The sequence below is a fragment of the Heptranchias perlo genome, chromosome 41 (assembly GCF_035084215.1).
Source record: "Heptranchias perlo isolate sHepPer1 chromosome 41, sHepPer1.hap1, whole genome shotgun sequence".
Classification (NCBI taxonomy): Eukaryota; Metazoa; Chordata; class Chondrichthyes; order Hexanchiformes; family Hexanchidae; genus Heptranchias; species Heptranchias perlo.
The window spans coordinates 9,012,660-9,031,432 of NC_090365.1; the positions used below are offsets into that span (position 1 = coordinate 9,012,660).

General features: G+C 47.6%; 2 protein-coding genes across 2 annotated transcripts in view; both read left to right on the forward strand.

Annotated features, from left to right (window-relative positions):
* The window catches only part of bckdha (branched chain keto acid dehydrogenase E1 subunit alpha), a 40,579-nt gene extending 24,231 nt beyond the window's left edge, over positions 1-16,348 (forward strand). The window contains exons 8-9 of the mRNA XM_067975047.1: positions 6,694-6,865; positions 10,056-16,348. Of these exons, the coding sequence (XP_067831148.1) occupies positions 6,694-6,865; positions 10,056-10,226 (343 nt within the window). The 3' untranslated portion in view covers positions 10,227-16,348. The remainder of the gene's footprint in view (positions 1-6,693; positions 6,866-10,055) is intronic.
* On the forward strand, positions 11,554-16,348 carry LOC137306024 (SUMO-interacting motif-containing protein 1-like). Its single transcript, XM_067975046.1, has 2 exons — positions 11,554-12,837; positions 12,963-16,348. Exons 1-2 carry the CDS (start codon positions 11,554-11,556, stop codon positions 13,059-13,061), a joined length of 1,383 nt encoding a protein of 460 aa, XP_067831147.1. The 3' UTR covers positions 13,062-16,348.
* Positions 16,349-18,773: the final 2,425 nt, after the last annotated feature.

An 18,773-nucleotide genomic window follows, 5' to 3' on the forward strand; every position in this document is an offset into this window, starting at 1 on the left:
AGACAAGCTTCCAGCTGCCTTGGTCTTTCTCTCTGGAACTGACTCCTTAAACTTCTCCACCTCTCCGCTTCTCTCTCCACCTTTTAAAAGCCTTTTCAAAATCCATCTCTTTAATCAAGCAGTCAGTCACGTCTCCCAATCTCTCCCTCCCTCATTCAGTGACTACTTCCTCACTCCATATTTTTTGAGGCACTTTGGAACTGTTGTTTACATTGAAGACACAATATGAAGGCAAGTTTCTGTTACCTTTTTGTAAGTAATCCAACTCCCCTTGATAAATGCACTGTTCATATGAAGCTGAGCCATCATCGATGGACCCTACACACTCACTAACCCCCAAATGAACCAGTAAGTTCCCCCTCAAACCCACAGGCACTGAGGCCAATTGTAGCATCCCCTGCTGAGAGTTGCTAACTCCGGGTACCTTCCTGGTGTAATGACTCAGTGTCACACTCCACCCATCAAACAATTGACGAGACTCTTCCCAAAGTTGTTTAAACCTTTCACAGGCAGTGTTTAGTCCATCTCATCAGCAGCCCCAGGCGAGGCAATTTTCCAGTCAGAAGGGCTGGGTTAACTTCACACTGAATAGGGCTGAAGTCTGGGTTAACTATAATCCTGGGGACAGAGTACAGATGTCTTTTTTCAGATTGTGATCCTGTCACCAGGAATTTTGGGTTCTTTTGAATTATTTCCTGATAGTACGGCCACTCCTAGAAGCTGCATACCTTTCATTTTCCAAATCTATTATCACTTCATAAATGATCTCTCAGGCAAGTAATCATGGAATCATACAGCACAGAAGGAAGCCATTCGGCCCATCGTGCCTTTGCCAGCTCTTTGAAAGAACTATCCAATAAGCCCCACTCCCCTGCTCTTTCCCCATAGCCCTGCAAACTTTTCCTTTTCGAGTATATATCCAATTTCCTTTTGAAAGTTAATCTTGTTTATTTTGTTCTAGTAAGGTAACTGTGTAGGAAGTAGAGAGAGAGAGAGAGAGAGAGAGAGAGAGAGACTGACCGACCGAATGAAAGAGAGCTAGAAACCTAGAGAGATTATCTGACAATGGTACTCGTGCTTCTCTTTGTCCTTTTCCACCCAGCAGTTCAATGATTCTGGGTTGCTCAGTGGGTTTTCAGAAGTACTGAGTTTGATGGTTCTTTCTCCCCTGTGGTTTTCTAGGAGATGTGGTGAGGAATACATAGGTTACTTTACATGAGTGGTCATAGGTTTCTCTGTCTCGGCTCTAATCACCTACTGCAGACACAGGAACCGCAGCAGTACATGCACATGTGCAGTAATAAATAGAAGTTTAATTCAGAAGCTCACACACCCACGCATCATGCAGAAAAATCGTCTAAAACCACTTGCACGTCTGGTTTCTCGTCTAAACAGCCTTGTAGATGATCTAATCACAGTTTGCTCATGGCTCATTTCCCAGCAAACCGATTTCTCTGACCATTTTCTGTGCTTAGCAATGCTGCAGCATCATCATTCTCTAATGTGACCAGAGCAACCGCCAGCCTCAGACTGTGACATTGTCAGCTGCCACTGTGCAATTGCTGAGGTTGGTCTGAGCTAGCTGGCGATGCAGTTTACACCCGCTTACAAAAAAACTTCAGCTGGAGCTTGTGCTTTAAAGAAATGAGGCAAAAAAATCTGGTCACATTTCCCCTAGTACAGAACTTGTAATATTCTACAATGTGCCTCAATTTCTTACATTTGGTCTTGGCTCCATATGTGCTATTGCCACATGGACTTGCTAGTTTAGGCAAAAGTTATGTGAGTGACTGTCATGCTTCAGACGTCACTCTGTGTAAATCACCACAATGAGGGAACTGACTGGAGCAGTAAGTTAAACTTAAGCTCATCCAAAACTCTGCTGCCCGTATCCTAACTCGCACCAAGTCCAGTTGACCCATCACCCCTGTGCTTGCTGACCTACAGTGGCTCCCGGTCCACCAACGTCTCAAATTTAAAATTCTCATCATCGTGTTCAAATCCCTCCATGGCCTCGCCCCTCCCTATCTCTGTAACCTCCTCCAGCCCTACAACCCTCCAAGAGCTCTGCGTTCCTCTAATCCTGGCCTCTTGTGCATCTCCAAGTTCCTTCGCTCCGCCATTAGCGGCTGTGCCCTAAGCTCTGGAATTCCCTCCCTAAACCTCTCCACCTCTCTCCCCTCCTTTAAGACACTCCTTAAAACCTGTCTCTTTGACCAAGTTTTTGGTCACCTGTCCTAATATCCCCTTCTCTGGCTTGGTGTCAAATTTTTTTTGTCTGTTTTGTTCTTGTGAAGCACCTTGGGGACGTTTCACAACACTAAAAGTGCTATAAAAATGCAAGTTGTTGTTATATCCAGCAGACAAAAAAGGAAAGATCTCAGTCCCATGGTCTGGGCTAGGTCTGACCCTAGAGGAGGCAGAGACAGTGGGCTAGTACGGTGCTGTGAGTTGGGGATAATTTTAACCTAACCCGCTCGGTTCAAACTGGTGTGATCAGATCGGCCGCCCATTTTACACTGGTTTTACTTTCCATTGACGTCTATAACAGCCGACCGATCTGATCACACCAGTTTCCTGCCGGCTGGTTTGGGTTAAAATTGGCTGCAAATAGTGACACCATTATTCCCAGCCAGAATGGAGATGATTGGGTAATTCCCCCCTCAATCACTTCTGCTGTAAGTAACTGGGATTGATTTTATGCATGTAATTTGTATTATGTAACTATCCTCCACTTACTGCATTTTGCTGGAGAAATAATCCTGCTTTTATCGGGAGAAGTTGCTGTAGTTTCAGTCATGAGTCCTGTTTGCTGTAGTTCGTAGAGACTCTTTTTAAATAGACTCTATAGACTGTTTGCTATAGTGTGTTGTTTAAACAGACTGTTTGCTGAGTAAATAGACTTTGTTTGCTGTAAAATAGATTAGTCCCGCCCCGCTCCACCTCCAACTCATTGGCTGTCACAATGGTGTCAATAGACGCTCTGGTTAAAATTACCCCCTTCCAGTCCTCAATAATTCATGGCCTTGTTGCTGAAGAGCCAAGATGTTCACGTGTGAAATAATTTTCCTTCTCTAGAGTCTCGATGTCCCATTTGTCTTTGTTGAATAAGTAACTTGATCTTCTCGTCAAATATTCATTCAAAAACATCAATCAGGTTTGTCCCCTTTTAGAAATGTCACAGAGCCATGAACTGTTAATACTGCACCAAGCAGAACAGTCACACAGCACCCAGCAACCTGCTCATAATTGAGCCAATGCACCATGCCCAGTCCAAACCAGACAGGGATGCAGCATTTTTTGTTTTAAATGATTCATACCAGCCAGAACAGACCCGTTTGCACATGGACACAATCCTCTGCTGTCACATGTACGATAAAGAAAAACGATCGGATCTGTTTTGTACCTGCTCACCAGCTTTAGTAAAGATGAAGCTTTGAAAAGCCAGACCGCTTCTGTCCAGCTGTCATTTCTCACAGGTGTCAGCTGTGACTCAGTGGGTCTCACTCTCGCCTCTGAGTCAGAAGGTTGTGGGTTTCAGTCCCACTCCAAAGACTTGAGCACAAAATCCAGGCTGACACTCCAGTGCAGCACTGAGGGAGTGTTGCACTGTCGGAGGCGCCGTCTTTCGGACGAGATGTTAAATCGAGGTCCCGTCTACGCCCTCACGTGGATATGAAAGATCCCACAGCACTCTTCGAAGAAGACCAGGGGAGTTCTCCCCAGTGTCCTGGCCAACATTTATCCCTAAAGCTACATCACTGAAACAGATTACCTTGTCATTATCTTATTGCTGTTTATGGGAGCTTGCTGTGCATAAATTACAACAGTGACTACACTTCAAAAGTACTTATAGAATCATAGAAGTTTACAACATGGAAAGAGGCCCTTCGGCCCAACATGTCCATGTCGCCCAGTTTATACCACTAAGCTAGTCCCAATTGCCTGCACTTGGCCCATATCCCTCTATACCCATCTTACCCATGTAACTGTCCAAATGCTTTTTAAAAGACAAAATTGTACCCGCCTCTACTACTGCCTCTGGCAGCTCGTTCCAGACACTCACCACCCTTTGAGTGAAAAAATTGCCCCTCTGGACCCTTTTGTATCTCTCCCCTCTCACCTTAAATCTATGCCCCCTCGTTATAGACTCCCCTACCTTTGGGGAAAGATTTTGACTATCTACCTTATCTATGCCACTCATTATTTTATAGACTTCTATAAGATCACCCCTTAACCTCCTACTCTCCAGGGAAAAAAGTCCCAGTCTATCTAACCTCTCCCTATAAGTCAAACCATCAAGTCCCGGTAGCATCCTAGTAAATCTTTTCTGCGCTCTTTCTAGTTTAATAATATCCTTTCTATAATAGGGTGACCAGAACTGTACACAGTATTCCAAGTGTGGCCTTACTAATGTCTTGTACAACTTCAACAAGACATCCCAACTCCTGTATTCAATGTTCTGACCAATGAAACCAAGCATGCCGAATGCCTTCTTCACCACCCTATCCACCTGTGACTCCACTTTCAAGGAGCTATGAACCTGTACTCCTAGATCTCTTTGTTCTATAACTCTCCCCAACACCTTACCATTAACGGAGTAGGTCCTGGTCTGATTCGATCTACCAAAATGCATCACCTCACATTTATCTAAATTAAACTCCATCTGCCATTCATCGGCCCACTGGCCCAATTTATCAAGATCCCGTTGCAATCCTAGATAACCTTCTTCACTGTCCACAATGCCACCAATCTTGGTGTCATCTGCAAACTTACTAACCATTCCTCCTAAATTCTCATCCAAATCATTAATATAAATAACAAATAACAGCGGACCCAGCACCGATCCCTGAGGCACACCGCTGGTCACAGGCCTCCAGTCTGAAAAACAACCCTCTACAACCACCCTCTGTCTTCTGTCGTCAAGCCAATTTTGTATCCAATTGGCTACCTCACCTTGGATCCCGTGAGATTTAACCTTACGTAACAACCCACCATGCGGTACCTTGTCAAAGGCTTTGCTAAAGTCCATGTAGACCACGTCTACTGCACAGCCCTCATCTATCTTCTTGGTTACCCCTTCAAAAAACTCAATCAAATTCGTGAGACATGATTTTCCTCTCACAAAACCATGCTGACTGTTCCTAATCAGTCCCTGCCTCTCCAAATGCCTGTAGATCCTGTCTCTCAGAATACCCTCTAACAACTTACCCACTACAGATGTCAGGCTCACTGGTCTGTAGTTCCCAGACTTTTCCCTGCCGCCCTTCTTAAACAAAGGCACAACATTTGCTACCCTCCAATCTTCAGGCACCTCACCTATGGCTGTCGATGATTCAAATATCTCTGCTAGGGGACCCGCAATTTCCTCCCTAACCTCCCATAATGTCCTGGGATACATTTCATCAGGTCCCGGAGATTTATCTACCTTAATGCGCGTTAAGACTTCCAGCACCTCCCTCTCTGTAATATGTACACTCCTCAAGACATCACTATTTATTTCCCCAAGTTCCCTAACATCCATGCCTTTCTCAACCGTAAATACCAATGTGAAATATTCATTCAGGATCTCACCCATCTCTTGTGGTTCCGCACATAGATGACCTTGTTGATCCTTAAGAGGCCCTACTCTCTCCCTAGTTACTCTTTTGCCCTTTATGTACTTGTAGAAGCTCTTTGGATTCTCCTTTGCCTTATCTGCCAAAGCAATCTCATGTCCCCTTTTTGCCCTCCTGATTTCTCTCTTAACTCTACTCCGGCAATCTCTATACTCTTCAAGGGATCCACTTGATCCCAGCTGTCTATGCATGTCATATGCCTCCTTCTTCTTTTTGACTAGGGCCTCAATCTCCCGAGTCATCCAAGGTTCCCTACTTCTACCAGCCTTGCCCTTCACTTTATAAGGAATGTGCTTACCCTGAACCCTGGTTAACACACTTTTGAAAGCCTCCCACTTACCAGACGTCCCTTTGCCTGCCAACAGACTCTCCCAATCAACTTCTGAAAGTTCCTGTCTAATACCATCAAAATTGGCCTTCTTTGGCTGTAAAGCGCTTTGGGACGTCCTGAGGTCGTGAAAGACGCTATAGGAATGCAAGTTCGTTCGTTCTTTTACTGGTTGACTATACTGAATCTGGACTGTTGAGTTCAAAGCCTGATGGATGGCCAGCCTATTGACCCAGCACCAGTGACAATGCAGCATTCCCTTGGTACTGCACTGGAGTGTTAGCCTAGATTCTGTACTTAGGTCCTGGAGTGGGGCTTGAACCCATAGCCTTCTAGCTTCAAGGCAAAAGTGTTACCAACTGAGCCAAGCTGTCATTGTTAGCTGATCTCAGCTGGCCAGCTGCCTGATCGCAACAATTTGCCTCAGTGGTCCTGTAAGCAGAAGAGGTGAGAATCAGCCAGGGTTCATACTCCTGGTCCAGGAACCCAGCCGCAAGGAGCACACGTGGACAGGAATGGATTCAGCTGTGATGTGCCCCACAGTCAAAAAGCCTGCCGACACTCACTGTCAAGGCTCATACAGTCACTGGGGTTGATATCAGATGCTGACCTACGCCCATGTAACTGTATCCCAAGCAAGGAGTCCGTGCCTTCAGAAGAGAGGGGAGAACTGAAGGGGGATTTTTTTTTTGTTTGTAACAAGGCGATGAGATTAATTGCAGAATTTTATGTTCTGAACCTCTCCAGGATCGGCCATCACAGTACCAGCGATGACAGCTCAGCCTATCGATCTGTGGATGAAGTGAATTACTGGGACAAGCAGGACCATCCCATCTCCAGGCTCAGACACTACATGGTGAACAAGGGCTGGTGGGACGAGGAACAGGAAAAGGCTTGGAGGAAGCAGTCCAGGAAACGAGTAGGTATTGCCCCAGGCACCTGGACGGCATTGCACTAAACCATCTAAACACTTCCCTACATTACAACAGTGACTACACTTCAAAAGTACTTCATTGGCTGTAAAGCGCTTTGTGGCGTCCTGAGGTTGTGAAAGAGGCTATAGAAATGCAAGTCTTTTTTCTGCAAACAGTTCAGCATGAGGTAAATAGAACTGAGGCTGAGTTACTGCATTCTGATTGAATCAGGTTTTTTAAACTCCTAACTTTCCCAGTGGCTCACGGCAATTGCACTGTGCAGTGTGTTACTCAGCCATAGAATACAGGCAAGGAAGCTCCCACTTATAAATAACACTTGGTCCATGTGATCTCCAGGACTGGTTTCAATCACCCGAGTAGGTTCTCCAGAGTACTTTTTCCCTCATCGGCCCTTCTTTTTTTTTTTGCCCCTCCCAGGAGATTACATGGCGGTGGGGGGGGGGAGAAGGGAGAAGTGTTTAATCATGGTGCTCCAGCCATCATAATGTGGGGCAGGCTTGATAGACCCAGCTGGTCTTTCCCTGGCAGTCAATCTCGTACGTTCGCACTTTCAATTCTTGGTCAATGGTAAGTCAGCTGATCGTTGTTCGGAAGTGTGAGGTCGTCCACTTTGGATCCAAGAAAGACAAATCGGAATATTTTCTCAATGGCGAGACTAGGAATTGTGGAGGAGCAACGAGATTTAGGTGTCCACGTTTTCAAATCACGAAAAGCTAGTTACAAAAAACAATCAAAAAGGCTAATGGAATGTTGGCCTTTATCTCAAGGTGGGGGGCTGGAATTCAAAGGGGAGGAGGTGATGCTTCAGTTGTACAGAGCCTTGGTCAGACCCCATCTGGAGAACCGAGTTCAGTTCTGGGCACCGCACCTCAGGAAGGATATATTGGCCTTGGAGGAGGTACAGCACCGATTCACCAGAAAGATACCAGGGCTTAAAGGGTTAAATTGTGAGGACAGGTTGCATAAACGTGGCTTGTATACCCTTGAGTTTAGAAGGTTGAGGAGGTGATCCAATTGAAGTGTTTAAGATGATAAAGGATTTGATAGAGTAGATACAGAGGAACTGTTTCCTCTGGAGGGGGAGTCCAGAACAATGAGCACAATCTTAAAATTAGAGCTAGGCCACTGAGGAGTGAAATCAGGAAGCACTTTTTCACAGAAAGGGTAGTCGAAATCTAGAACTGTGTCCCCACAAAAGGCTGGGGATCAATAGAAATTTTCAAGACAGAGATCGACAAATTTTTATTAGGTAAGGGTATCAAGGGACATGGGTTAAAGGTGGGTAAATGGAGTTGAGATACAGTTCAGCCGTGATCTAGTTGAATGGCGGAACAGTCTCGAAGGGCTGAATGGCCTACTCCTGTTCCTAGGTCTGTATGATCTCAGGTAGGAAAGCAACGGGGGAGCTACAATTAGCCTCAGTGCTAGAGGGGAGAAATCAGCGAGGGCCCCTGCTCCTGATCGTTGTCCAGTGACTGTTTCTATTAGTGTGTTGGCCTTAGATGAGCTAGCCTGTGACGCTTCCTGTGCGGAATAGCCTGTCAACCTTCATTGATTGTTCCTATCTGTGAGCTAATCAAGGATGAGAAGAAGCCATTCAGCCCATCAAAGCTCATGCCTTTGGAACCCCTTCTCTCCCAGCCTAACATCTAACTGGCTCTGTTAACCTTATCTATCTATACCATTCAATACTTTAAAAGGTTGACAAATACTTGGGGGGGGTTCCAGAGGGCGCCTGGACCAGTGGAACTGTACTCCAGCACACATCAACACCTCTGAGAGAAGGGAGGACAGAGCTGGAAAATGTATGATGAAAAAAAAGGTTGTCCTCGCTGATGAGCAGGGTGGGTGGGTGGTGTTACCGTGGGGCGTTAGAATATTCTGTCACGTGGAGCGATGCCGTGCGCCGTCACGTGGAGCGATGCCATGCGCCGTCACGTGGGATGTCTGCCTGGCTTCAGCCCCAGTACTCGCTGTGCCCCCACCCCAGGGCGGAGATCAGGAGCTTGCTCTGTGAAGAATCACCCTTTGGAACTTCAAAGCACTTGCTGTCAGGGTGTCAGCAGTTACTCTTCCTTTTAATCTCCTCTTCACCTGGCTGCAGGCTCAGTTTGAAGCTGACAATCCCAGCTTTGTGTTGTCCAAATCAGCATGGAGCCAGGAGAATGCCCACATCCCACACCATGCAGCTGGTCAAAATAATGTCTCCCTTCGTAAGGCTGGGTGCCTCAGCTGTTACAGACGGGCTACAGTTTCAGCGCTTCAGATCTGTCTGAAGGCCGACAAAGTACAATGAGACAGGCAGTGCTGAGTTACCTGATCTCAGCTGGGGCAGCAATGGAGACACAATATGGAGGGGAAAGGCAGCCCATGATTATTATCCACTAACTCTCAATGGAAAGTGGGCGTGTGTCGATAGTGTGCGAGGGAGCAGGGATCGATAGTGTGCGAGGGAGCAGGGATCGATAGTGTGCGAGGGAGCAGGGATCGATAGTGTGCGAGGGAGCAGGGATCGACAGTGTGCGCGAGAGCAGGGATCGATAGTGTGCGAGGGAGCAGGGATCGATAGTGTGCGAGGGAGCAGGGATCGATAGTGTGCGAGGGAGCAGGGATCGACAGTGTGCGCGAGAGCAGGGATCGATAGTGTGCGAGGGAGCAGGGATCGATAGTGTGCGCGAGAGCAGGGATCGATAGTGTGCGAGGGAGCAGGGATCGATAGTGTGCGAGGGAGCAGGGATCGATAGTGTGCGAGGGAGCAGGGATCGATAGTGTGCGAGGGAGCAGGGATCGATAGTGTGCGAGGGAGCAGGGATCGATAGTGTGCGAGGGAGCAGGGATCGATAGTGTGCGAGGGAGCAGGGATCGATAGTGTGCGAGGGAGCAGGGATCGATAGTGTGCGAGAGAGCAGGGATCGATAGTGTGCGAGAGAGCAGGGCGGATATGGTGCGAGAGAGCAGGGCGGATATGGTGCGAGAGAGCAGGGCGGATATGGTGCGAGAGAGCAGGGCGGATATGGTGCGAGAGAGCAGGGCGGATATTGTGCGAGAGAGCAGGGCGGATATGGTGCGAGGCAAAAAAAAAAGCATTTTAAAAACAAGAGTGGAGATTCACTGATCATAACACAGACGGAATGCCACCTGTTTAATTGACAGACTCTGCAATCTCTTTGCCAGGTCATGGAAGCCTTTGAGGAGGCTGAACGAGCCCTGAAACCCAAACTGGACAACATGTTCACAGATGTGTACGAAGAAATTCCGGTCCACCTCCAGAAACAGCACGAGTCGATGCAGCGGCACCTGAAGATGTACGGGGAGCACTACCCCCTCGACCATTACGAGAAATAGGAGCCATGCTGGGTGCAAAGTCTGATTCCCAGCTCCCGTTCACTACCCCTCGATCCGCTTGGCAATGAGTTTCTGTTTCCTCCTGTTGTCACGAAAGTCACCTCTAGTTAAGCCAGTTCTTGTTCACCCATCGTGTTCCTATACTTAATTCTCCATTAATTATGGTGAATCTTTGCCCACTCCCACCCGCCCCCCCCAGGCATTCTTTCATATCCCTCGAATCAGAGTACTCCTTTTGTTTGTTGCTGGGAATTGTAGGAATTTGATGTCACTGAGGACTGGCACCAGTGAAAACCTGTCTCCCACGGTTACCTCATCCAGAGAATGGGAATGATGGCGCTGAGAGGAAGAGTCTTTCACTTAAAGCACCCGTGCTCAGTGACGTCAGTCACCCGTGATTCCCCAAAGGGGGGAAAATGTCACAGCAGCGCAGGAGGCATAAATTATCCAGCGTAGAGTACTCTGAATACAGGAATAACAGAAAGGGGAGAACACAAGAGCAGAGAGAAAAGGCCGATTGTTCCCCCTTGACTTAAATATTCTGTCAGTTTAGGGAGGGCATGTTGTGCAAGGGGCTCCCAGGGGCGGTCGTCTATTTTATTGTCTCCTGTCCCGGAGTGTAGAGTGGATTTCTCCTCTGATTATACCCACTAGGAGAGGGTTTGCTGTTTTAGTTTGTGATGTTTGGATAGGTCAGAAGGATAACCCTGTGAACGCTCGATATGCTTTCAGCTCCCTCTCCGCACACCATTTCTGTAATATTAGCAAAATTGATTCTCCGAGTTCCCCAGGTAAAGGCAACACACAGTGCCGTACTGAGCCACGCAGAGCAGACAGCCTGAGGTGCAGTCCCTCCCAGTCTGTGCTAAATTGCTTAATCGCAATCTCGGCCAGGACATCAGGTGGGGCACTGTTGTTGGCCTCATTGGCCCCCTGAGATGGGGTGGGGAGGGGAATAGGCCTGTGTGCCCACTCCTGATCACTGTCTGGTGACACCTTGCTAGAAAGTGTGAGCATTGGGCGAGGACAGGACTGGGCTCGGCTCTGATGGGCTTGCTCGGTCAAAACTCACACTTGGAGAATGGGACCCAACCAGCGCCTGAGCAAGTGTACCCATCAGGAGGCGAGGCTTTTGGTGCGGGGGGAGGGGAACCATGCGGGGAGGGAGAGGGGGAAAAATAAGATTGTATTAAATGTGGAGAACGGGTGAGAGGAACGTACAGATGTGAAGAACTCTGGAATCCTCGGATTCTTTAAATGGGAAGCTTGTTCTGATCGTTGGTGCTGATTGGTATATAACCGTGCAGATGAAACCTAGAATTTTTGCATGTGGCTACAGATGCACTCAAAGTGGGTTAATGCACACTACAGCCCCCCCAACCCAGACTGTGTGTGTGTGTGTGTGTCAAACTCCACTCACTGTCCCCCAGTCCAGGCTCTGTGTGTGTCAGACTCCACTCACTGCCCCCCATTCCAGGCTCTGTGTGTGTGTCAAACTCCACTCACTGCCCCCCAGTCCAGGCTCTGTGTGTGTCAGACTCCACTCACTGCCCCCCAGTCCAGGCTCTGTGTGTGTCAGACTCCACTCACTGCCCCCAGTCCAGGCTCTGTGTGTGTCAGACTCCACTCACTGCCCCCAGTCCAGGCTCTGTGTGTGTGTCAAACTCCACTCACTGCCCCCCAGTCCAGGCTCTGTGTGTGTGTCAAACTCCACTCACTGCCCCCAGTCCAGGCTCTGTGTGTGTCAAACTCCACTCACTGCCCCCAGTCCAGGCTCTGTGTGTGTCAAACTCCACTCACTGCCCCCAGTCCAGGCTCTGTGTGTGTGTCAGACTCCACTCACTGCCCCCAGTCCAGGCTCTGTGTGTGTGTCAGACTCCACTCACTGCCCCCAGTCCAGGCTCTGTGTGTGTCAGACTCCACTCACTGCCCCCAGTCCAGGCTCTGTGTGTGTCAAACTCCACTCACTGCCCCCAGTCCAGGCTCTGTGTGTGTCAAACTCCACTCACTGCCCCCCAGTCCAGGCTCTGTGTGTGTCAGACTCCACTCACTGCCCCCAGTCCAGGCTCTGTGTGTGTGTCAGACTCCACTCACTGCCCCCAGTCCAGGCTCTGTGTGTGTGTCAGACTCCACTCACTGCCCCCAGTCCAGGCTCTGTGTGTGTCAGACTCCACTCACTGCCCCCAGTCCAGGCTCTGTGTGTGTGTCAGACTCCACTCACTGCCCCCCAGTCCAGGCTCTGTGTGTGTCAAACTCCACTCACTGCCCCCCAGTCCAGGCTCTGTGTGTGTCAGACTCCACTCACTGCCCCCAGTCCAGGCTCTGTGTGTGTCAAACTCCACTCACTGCCCCCCAGTCCAGGCTCTGTGTGTGTCAGACTCCACTCACTGCCCCCAGTCCAGGCTCTGTGTGTGTCAAACTCCACTCACTGCCCCCCAGTCCAGGCTCTGTGTGTGTCAGACTCCACTCACTGCCCCCCAGTCCAGGCTCTGTGTGTGTCAAACTCCACTCACTGCCCCCCAGTCCAGGCTCTGTGTGTGTCAGACTCCACTCACTGCCCCCAGTCCAGGCTCTGTGTGTGTCAAACTCCACTCACTGCCCCCCAGTCCAGGCTCTGTGTGTGTCAGACTCCACTCACTGCCCCCAGTCCAGGCTCTGTGTGTGTCAGACTCCACTCACTGCCCCCAGTCCAGGCTCTGTGTGTGTGTCAAACTCCACTCACTGCCCCCAGTCCAGGCTCTGTGTGTGTCAGACTCCACTCACTGCATTGCTGCTCAAATACCATGTGGTGGTTTCTTGTTTCAGAAAAAGAAAATTCTGTTTGTGGTCATTTAAGATCAAGGTCGAATCTCCTTCTCCAACAGTAATTAGTTATAACGGGTTAGATGGAGTGTGTTGTGAGATGCTGTGAATTTTTGTCTGTCAAACGGAATATGGTTTAAATCATAGTGAGAAAGGGCTTTTTCAGTGCAGATTGCACCTACACTATCTCACATAAGTATTTAATGGCTGAGTTCATATCCTGCTAAATCAGATCACTTTGGGTCAGCACTGAAGGTGTTTGAATTTATTTAATGCCCCAGGGTTAGGGAGGGAGAAATTCAGCCAGTATTCCCATTCCTGATCACTGCCCATTGACCCCTCTGCTGGACAATCAGGTGAGGACCCAATCTCACTTGGTTGGAATTCTCCCCATGACCGAATAGCGCTTCCTAGGCCCTTGCAAGAATAGCCACTTGGGTACGGTCCTGAGCACCCGTGGAGCTGTACCCCCAGTAAGAGTCAGTGCCTTCAGGAGAGGAGGAGGGAAAATCAAAGGAAGGAGAATCCTTTTAAATAAAACCTGGGGAAGTTTTCAGGCAGCTTCAGTCCCTGGAAGAGCCCATTTTGCAGTTTCAGGGGGGGTGCAGTATCTGCTACTGCAGGCTAGTGGTGCTCATTTGTTAATAATTCTTAAACTGGTGTTTATTTGCAGACAAGAGGGCGATGCTGCTGATGTCAGCGCATTGTGGATAACCCCATCCGTGTATAACAGCCACCCCTGAAAAGCTGGAACCAGCATCACTGCCATGGTAATGGCTTGTAAGGCTGCCAGACTTGTGCACAAAAGGATCAGCACTTGGTGCAGTTGTCACAGGTCATGGCTGGCACCTTGTGGGGGGGGGGGGGCAATCATTGCCTGAATAATTATGCTAATTCTCAGTACCCGGGTCGCAGAAGTGTGCGCTGCAGAGGGGGCACCCTGAGGCTGGTCAAGGAACCGAACTCGTGCCCAGAAACTTCTCAGTGCACTTACCACCTCTTGTCCAGCGGCAGTATTTTCTCTCTAGCGAGCCAGGACTCCTGAGAGGGATCCCACTGTCTGCGGATGTTACAAATTCATTGTCAAGCACTTATTAACTGAGCATTGCTCAGAGTTAGGAGTCTGGGCGAAGGCCAGTAGAACCACTTCTCCAGATAATGTTCAGATCAGTGAGGGTACAACTTCAACGGTTAAAAGTTATTCAGCACTCTTTACCCCCCCACAAAAAGATATCCCCACCTTGCATCTAACTTTCGGTATTCCTCTGGCAGAGTACAATCAGATCGGGCATTGCCTATGTGACACTTCAAAGTAATTCACCATGTGAGGCGCTTTGAGATGTTGTAATGTTATAGAGTGGGGTATAAAGGTGGGCCGTTATTTTACTGTTGTGCGTGACCTGGTGGCTGCTTTTTGCCAAACTCAAAACAAGGCAAGGTGGGTAGGGCGTAGGACAAGGAATGGGACCGAGCAAGTTGGGAGAGGATCACAAACCACATGCCGTGGTCACAGAACCTAGTCATCCACTGCATCCCCAGCCCCCACTCTATACTCCAGTTCCACTCCTTTCCTGTCACACACGGCAGTAAAATAAGTAGCGCCCACACTAATACTCCACCCTATAACATTATCAGTGTCAGCCGTGGCTCAGTGGGTAGCACTCTCGCCTCTGAGTCAGTAGGTCGTGGGTTCAAGTCCCACACCAGCAACTTGAGCTCAAAATCCAGGCTGACACTCCCAGTGCAGAACTGAGGGAGTGCTATACTGTTTGATGAGACCTTAAACCAAGGCCCTGTCTGCCCTCTGAGGTGAATGTAAAAGATCCCATGACATTAGTTGAAGAAGAGCAGTTCTCACAATGTCCTGGCCAATATTTATCTCTCAACCAACACCTAAAAACATTATTTGGTCATTGTCTCTTTGCTGTTTGTGGAACCTTGCTGTGCACAAATTGGCTGCCACGTTTCCTACATTATATCAGTGACTACACTTCAAAAGTACTTTATTGGCTGTAAAGTGCTTTGGGATGTCCTGAGGTCGTGAAAGATGCTATATAAATGTAAGTATTTCTTTTTATTACATCTCAAAGCACTTCACATAATGGGTTGCTATAGTGTTACGCAGATAAACGGCGCCTTCTCATAACTTCCACTTACGTATCTTAGAAAGATTAGCACAAGCTGGTGGACTGAGATTCTGTTGTAACATGTCAGGGAGATCTGATCATGGATTGTGGTGGTAGAATGTTTCCCAATATGTTGCTGGCCTGTAGCAACCTTCAGGCTGGACATCGCCCTATAAAACACGCAATTCAATCCAAAACACTGCAGTGTCTTCAGAAACATCTCTTCAGTGGATGCTTCATTTTTCTGCACGTTTTGCTTTCTTCCACTTGACAGCTGCAGTCTTTGGGGGGGGGGAGACTTTGATGACACAGGCCCAACTTTGCTTAAGTATCACCTCAGCCTTTTCAGAAGCGGCAAGTATCTTTTCAAGAAATTTCCGTAAAATCTCTTGCTCTAAATGGGGAAATTCCATCAGATATACTTTGAAGAATTTTTTAATGCCCCTATGATTTTTCTCCCGGGTGTCGCTGGCAGCAGTGCCCAGGAGATTAATCTTTAATTCCCGGAGATTCCAGGACAATCCTGGAGGGTCGGCAGCCCCTATTCCCACGTCCGCTCCTGACTGCTGTAAACTGGGTGAGCCACAAGCCCACTCTGGCAAAGGAGACGAGAGCAGGAAGTGGGCGTATTCGAGTCAACCAGCACTGTGATAATGGTGTGCTCCCCCCACCCGCCCTGACACAAACCATCTACCCGCCTATGTAAATGGTGTACAGTATCTGACGGCCCCTTTCACACGGTGCACTCTGCACAGTTAATTACTGATGTCGAAACATTTAGTACATTTTTTTCATTCTCATTTCCTCTTTCAATTTATCCAGAGACTTGACTTCATAAGTGTTCTTGCTAGAGCTTCCTGTCGTTACAAAGTTCCCCAGGGTCCTTCCTTAATTCTTGGCATCTCTGCAATGAAAACAATGTGGTTTGCTGCTGTTAACGTACAAATCTAGAGATAACTGTTAGATACCAAATAGATATGGCTGTCGAGTTAAGAGCTACTTATGTAGCATGGGACTGAGGGAGAGGGTTTGATTATCAAGTAAACTTTACACTAGATGCTAGACTAAAAGCAGCCTGAACAAAGCTTTGAATCCTAATTCCATATTTATCTTCATAAAAGCTGTCACAAAAAAGAAATGTGTTAAAGCTGCGTGAATAATCATTGGTAAATAAAGAACAGAAATAAAAATGCATCAATGAGTCATATTAATGACCTGGACTTGCGTATACAGAGTATAATTTCAAAGTTTGCAGATGACTCGAAATTCGGAAATGGAGTAAACAGTGTGGAGGATGGTAACAGACTTCAGGAGGACATAGACCGACTGGTGAAATGGGCAGAAAACATGGCAGATGAAATTTAATGCAGAGAAGTGTGAGGTGATATATTTTGATAGGAAGACTGAGAGGCAATATGAACTGAATGGTACAATTTTAAAGAGGGAGCAGGAACAGAGCGACCTGGGGGTGCACATACACAAATCTTTGAAGGTGGCAGGACAAGTTGAGAAGGCTGTTAAAAAATCATATGGGATCCTGGGCTTTATTAATAGAGGCATTGAATACAAAAGCAAGGAAGTTTTGCTAAACCTTTATAAAACACTGGTTGGACCTTAGCTGGAGTATTGTGTTCAATTCTGGGCCCACACTTTAGGAAGGATGTCAAGGCCTCAGAGAGGGTGCAGATGAGATTTACTAGAATGGTACCAGGGATGAGGGACTTCAGTTATGTGGAGAAGCTGGGATTGTTCTCCTTAGATCAGAGAGGTTAAGGGGAGATTTGATAGAGGTGTTCAAAATCATGAACGGCTTTGTTAAAGTAAATAAGGAGAAACTGTTTCCAGTGGCAGAAGGATTGGTAACCAGAGGACACAGATTTAAGGTGATTGGCAAAAGAGCCAGAGATGATCTGAGGAAATATTTTTTTACACAGCGAGTTACAAGGATCTGGAATGCACTGCCTGAATTGGTGGTGGAAGCAATTTCCATAGTAACTTTCAAAAGGGAATTGGATAAATACTTGAAGGGAAAAAAATTACAGGGCGATGGGGAAAAAGCACTGTGGGAGAACCTTCACCACACGGACTGCAGCGGTTCAAGAAGGCGGCTCACCATCATCTTCTCAAGGGCAATTAGGGATGGGCAATAAATGCCGGCCTCGCCAGCGACGCCCACATCCCATGAACGAATTTTTTAAAAAAGCAGGGGAATGGGACTAATTGGATAGCTCTTTCAAAGAGCCGGCACAGGCACGATGGGCCGAATGGCCTCCATTTGTGTTATACCTGCTGTGATACTATAAAAATGGACAGTGTGCTTTCTAAAATTATTGATTGCTGGTGTTAAGGGTTAACTGTTGATTCTGGAGCACAGTAAAGGTACCAAGTAAAGGTGTTTTATGAGTTGTTTGGAACGTGAGACTTGAATCTCAGGAGTCCAACATGTTGGGGTTGGCACTGTGCACACCCTGTTCAATAACCACCTCTCACGGGATTTAATTTCCTCTGTGTTAAATAGAGCGCAAACATTTCTGTCAAGTTATTAATAAGTTGCAAATTAAACCCTCCCCGCCAACTGTGCCATTTTGTGTCGTATCTTCAAACCGGCAGCGGAAGGTGTTTGACCTCAAGGGGGTCAACTTTCTTGTGAATAATTTTATTCCCAAACTTCCTGACGTTGGTAAGAGGCTTTGCAACGTTGAACATGTGATGTCTAGACTCCCTACCCCTCATGCAGTGATGTCTAGACTCCCTCACATGCTGTGCTGTTTAGACTCCCTCTCATGCTGTGCTGTCTAGGCTCCCTCACATGCTCTGGTCCTGCTCACAACCTTGTAAGTGTGTGGGAGTCTCATAGAATCATAAATTTACGGCACAGAAGGAGGCCATTCGGCCCATCGTGTCCGGACTGGCCGAAAATGAGCCACCCAGCCTAATCTCACTTTCCAGCACTTGGTCCGTAGCCTTGTAGGTCACAGCACTTCAGGTGCACATCCAGGTACTTTTTAAATGAGTTGAGGGTTTCTGCCTCTACCACCCTTTCAGACAGTGAGTTCCAGACCCCCACCACCCTCTGCGTGAAAAAAAATTCTCCTCAGCTCCCCTCTAATCCTTCTACCAATCTCATTAAATCTATGCCCCCTAACCAGTGTTTTATATAGTTCTAGCATAACCTCCCTGCTCTCATATTCTATGCCTCGGCTAATAAAGGAAAGTATTCCACATGCCTTCTTAATCACCTTATCTACTTGACCTGCTACCTTCAGGGATCTGTGGACATGCACTCCAAGGTCCCTCACTTCCTCTACACCTTTCAGTATCCTCCCATTTATTGTGTACTCCCTTGCCTTGTTTGCCCTCCCCAAATGCATTACCTCCCACTTCTCCGGATTGAATTCTATTTGCCACTTTTCTGCCCACCTGACCAGTCCATTGATATCTTCCTGCAGTCTACAGCTTTCCTCCTCACTATAAACCGCACGGCCAATTTTTGTATCATCTGCAAACTTCTTAATCCTGCCCCCTACATTTAAGTCCAAATCATTAATATATATCACAAAAAGCAAGGGACCTGGTACCGAGCCCTACGGAACCCCACTGGAAACAGCCTTCCAGTCAT

Bases quoted from the DNA above. Each gene is read 5' to 3' on its own strand.
- LOC137306024 (XM_067975046.1), top strand. From the start codon at position 11,554: ATGTGGCTACAGATGCACTCAAAGTGGGTTAATGCACACTACAGCCCC. The intron at 12,838-12,962 runs GCTCTGTGTGTG...CCCCCAGTCCAG, and splicing joins CTCACTGCCCCCCAGTCCAG to GCTCTGTGTGTGTCAGACTC.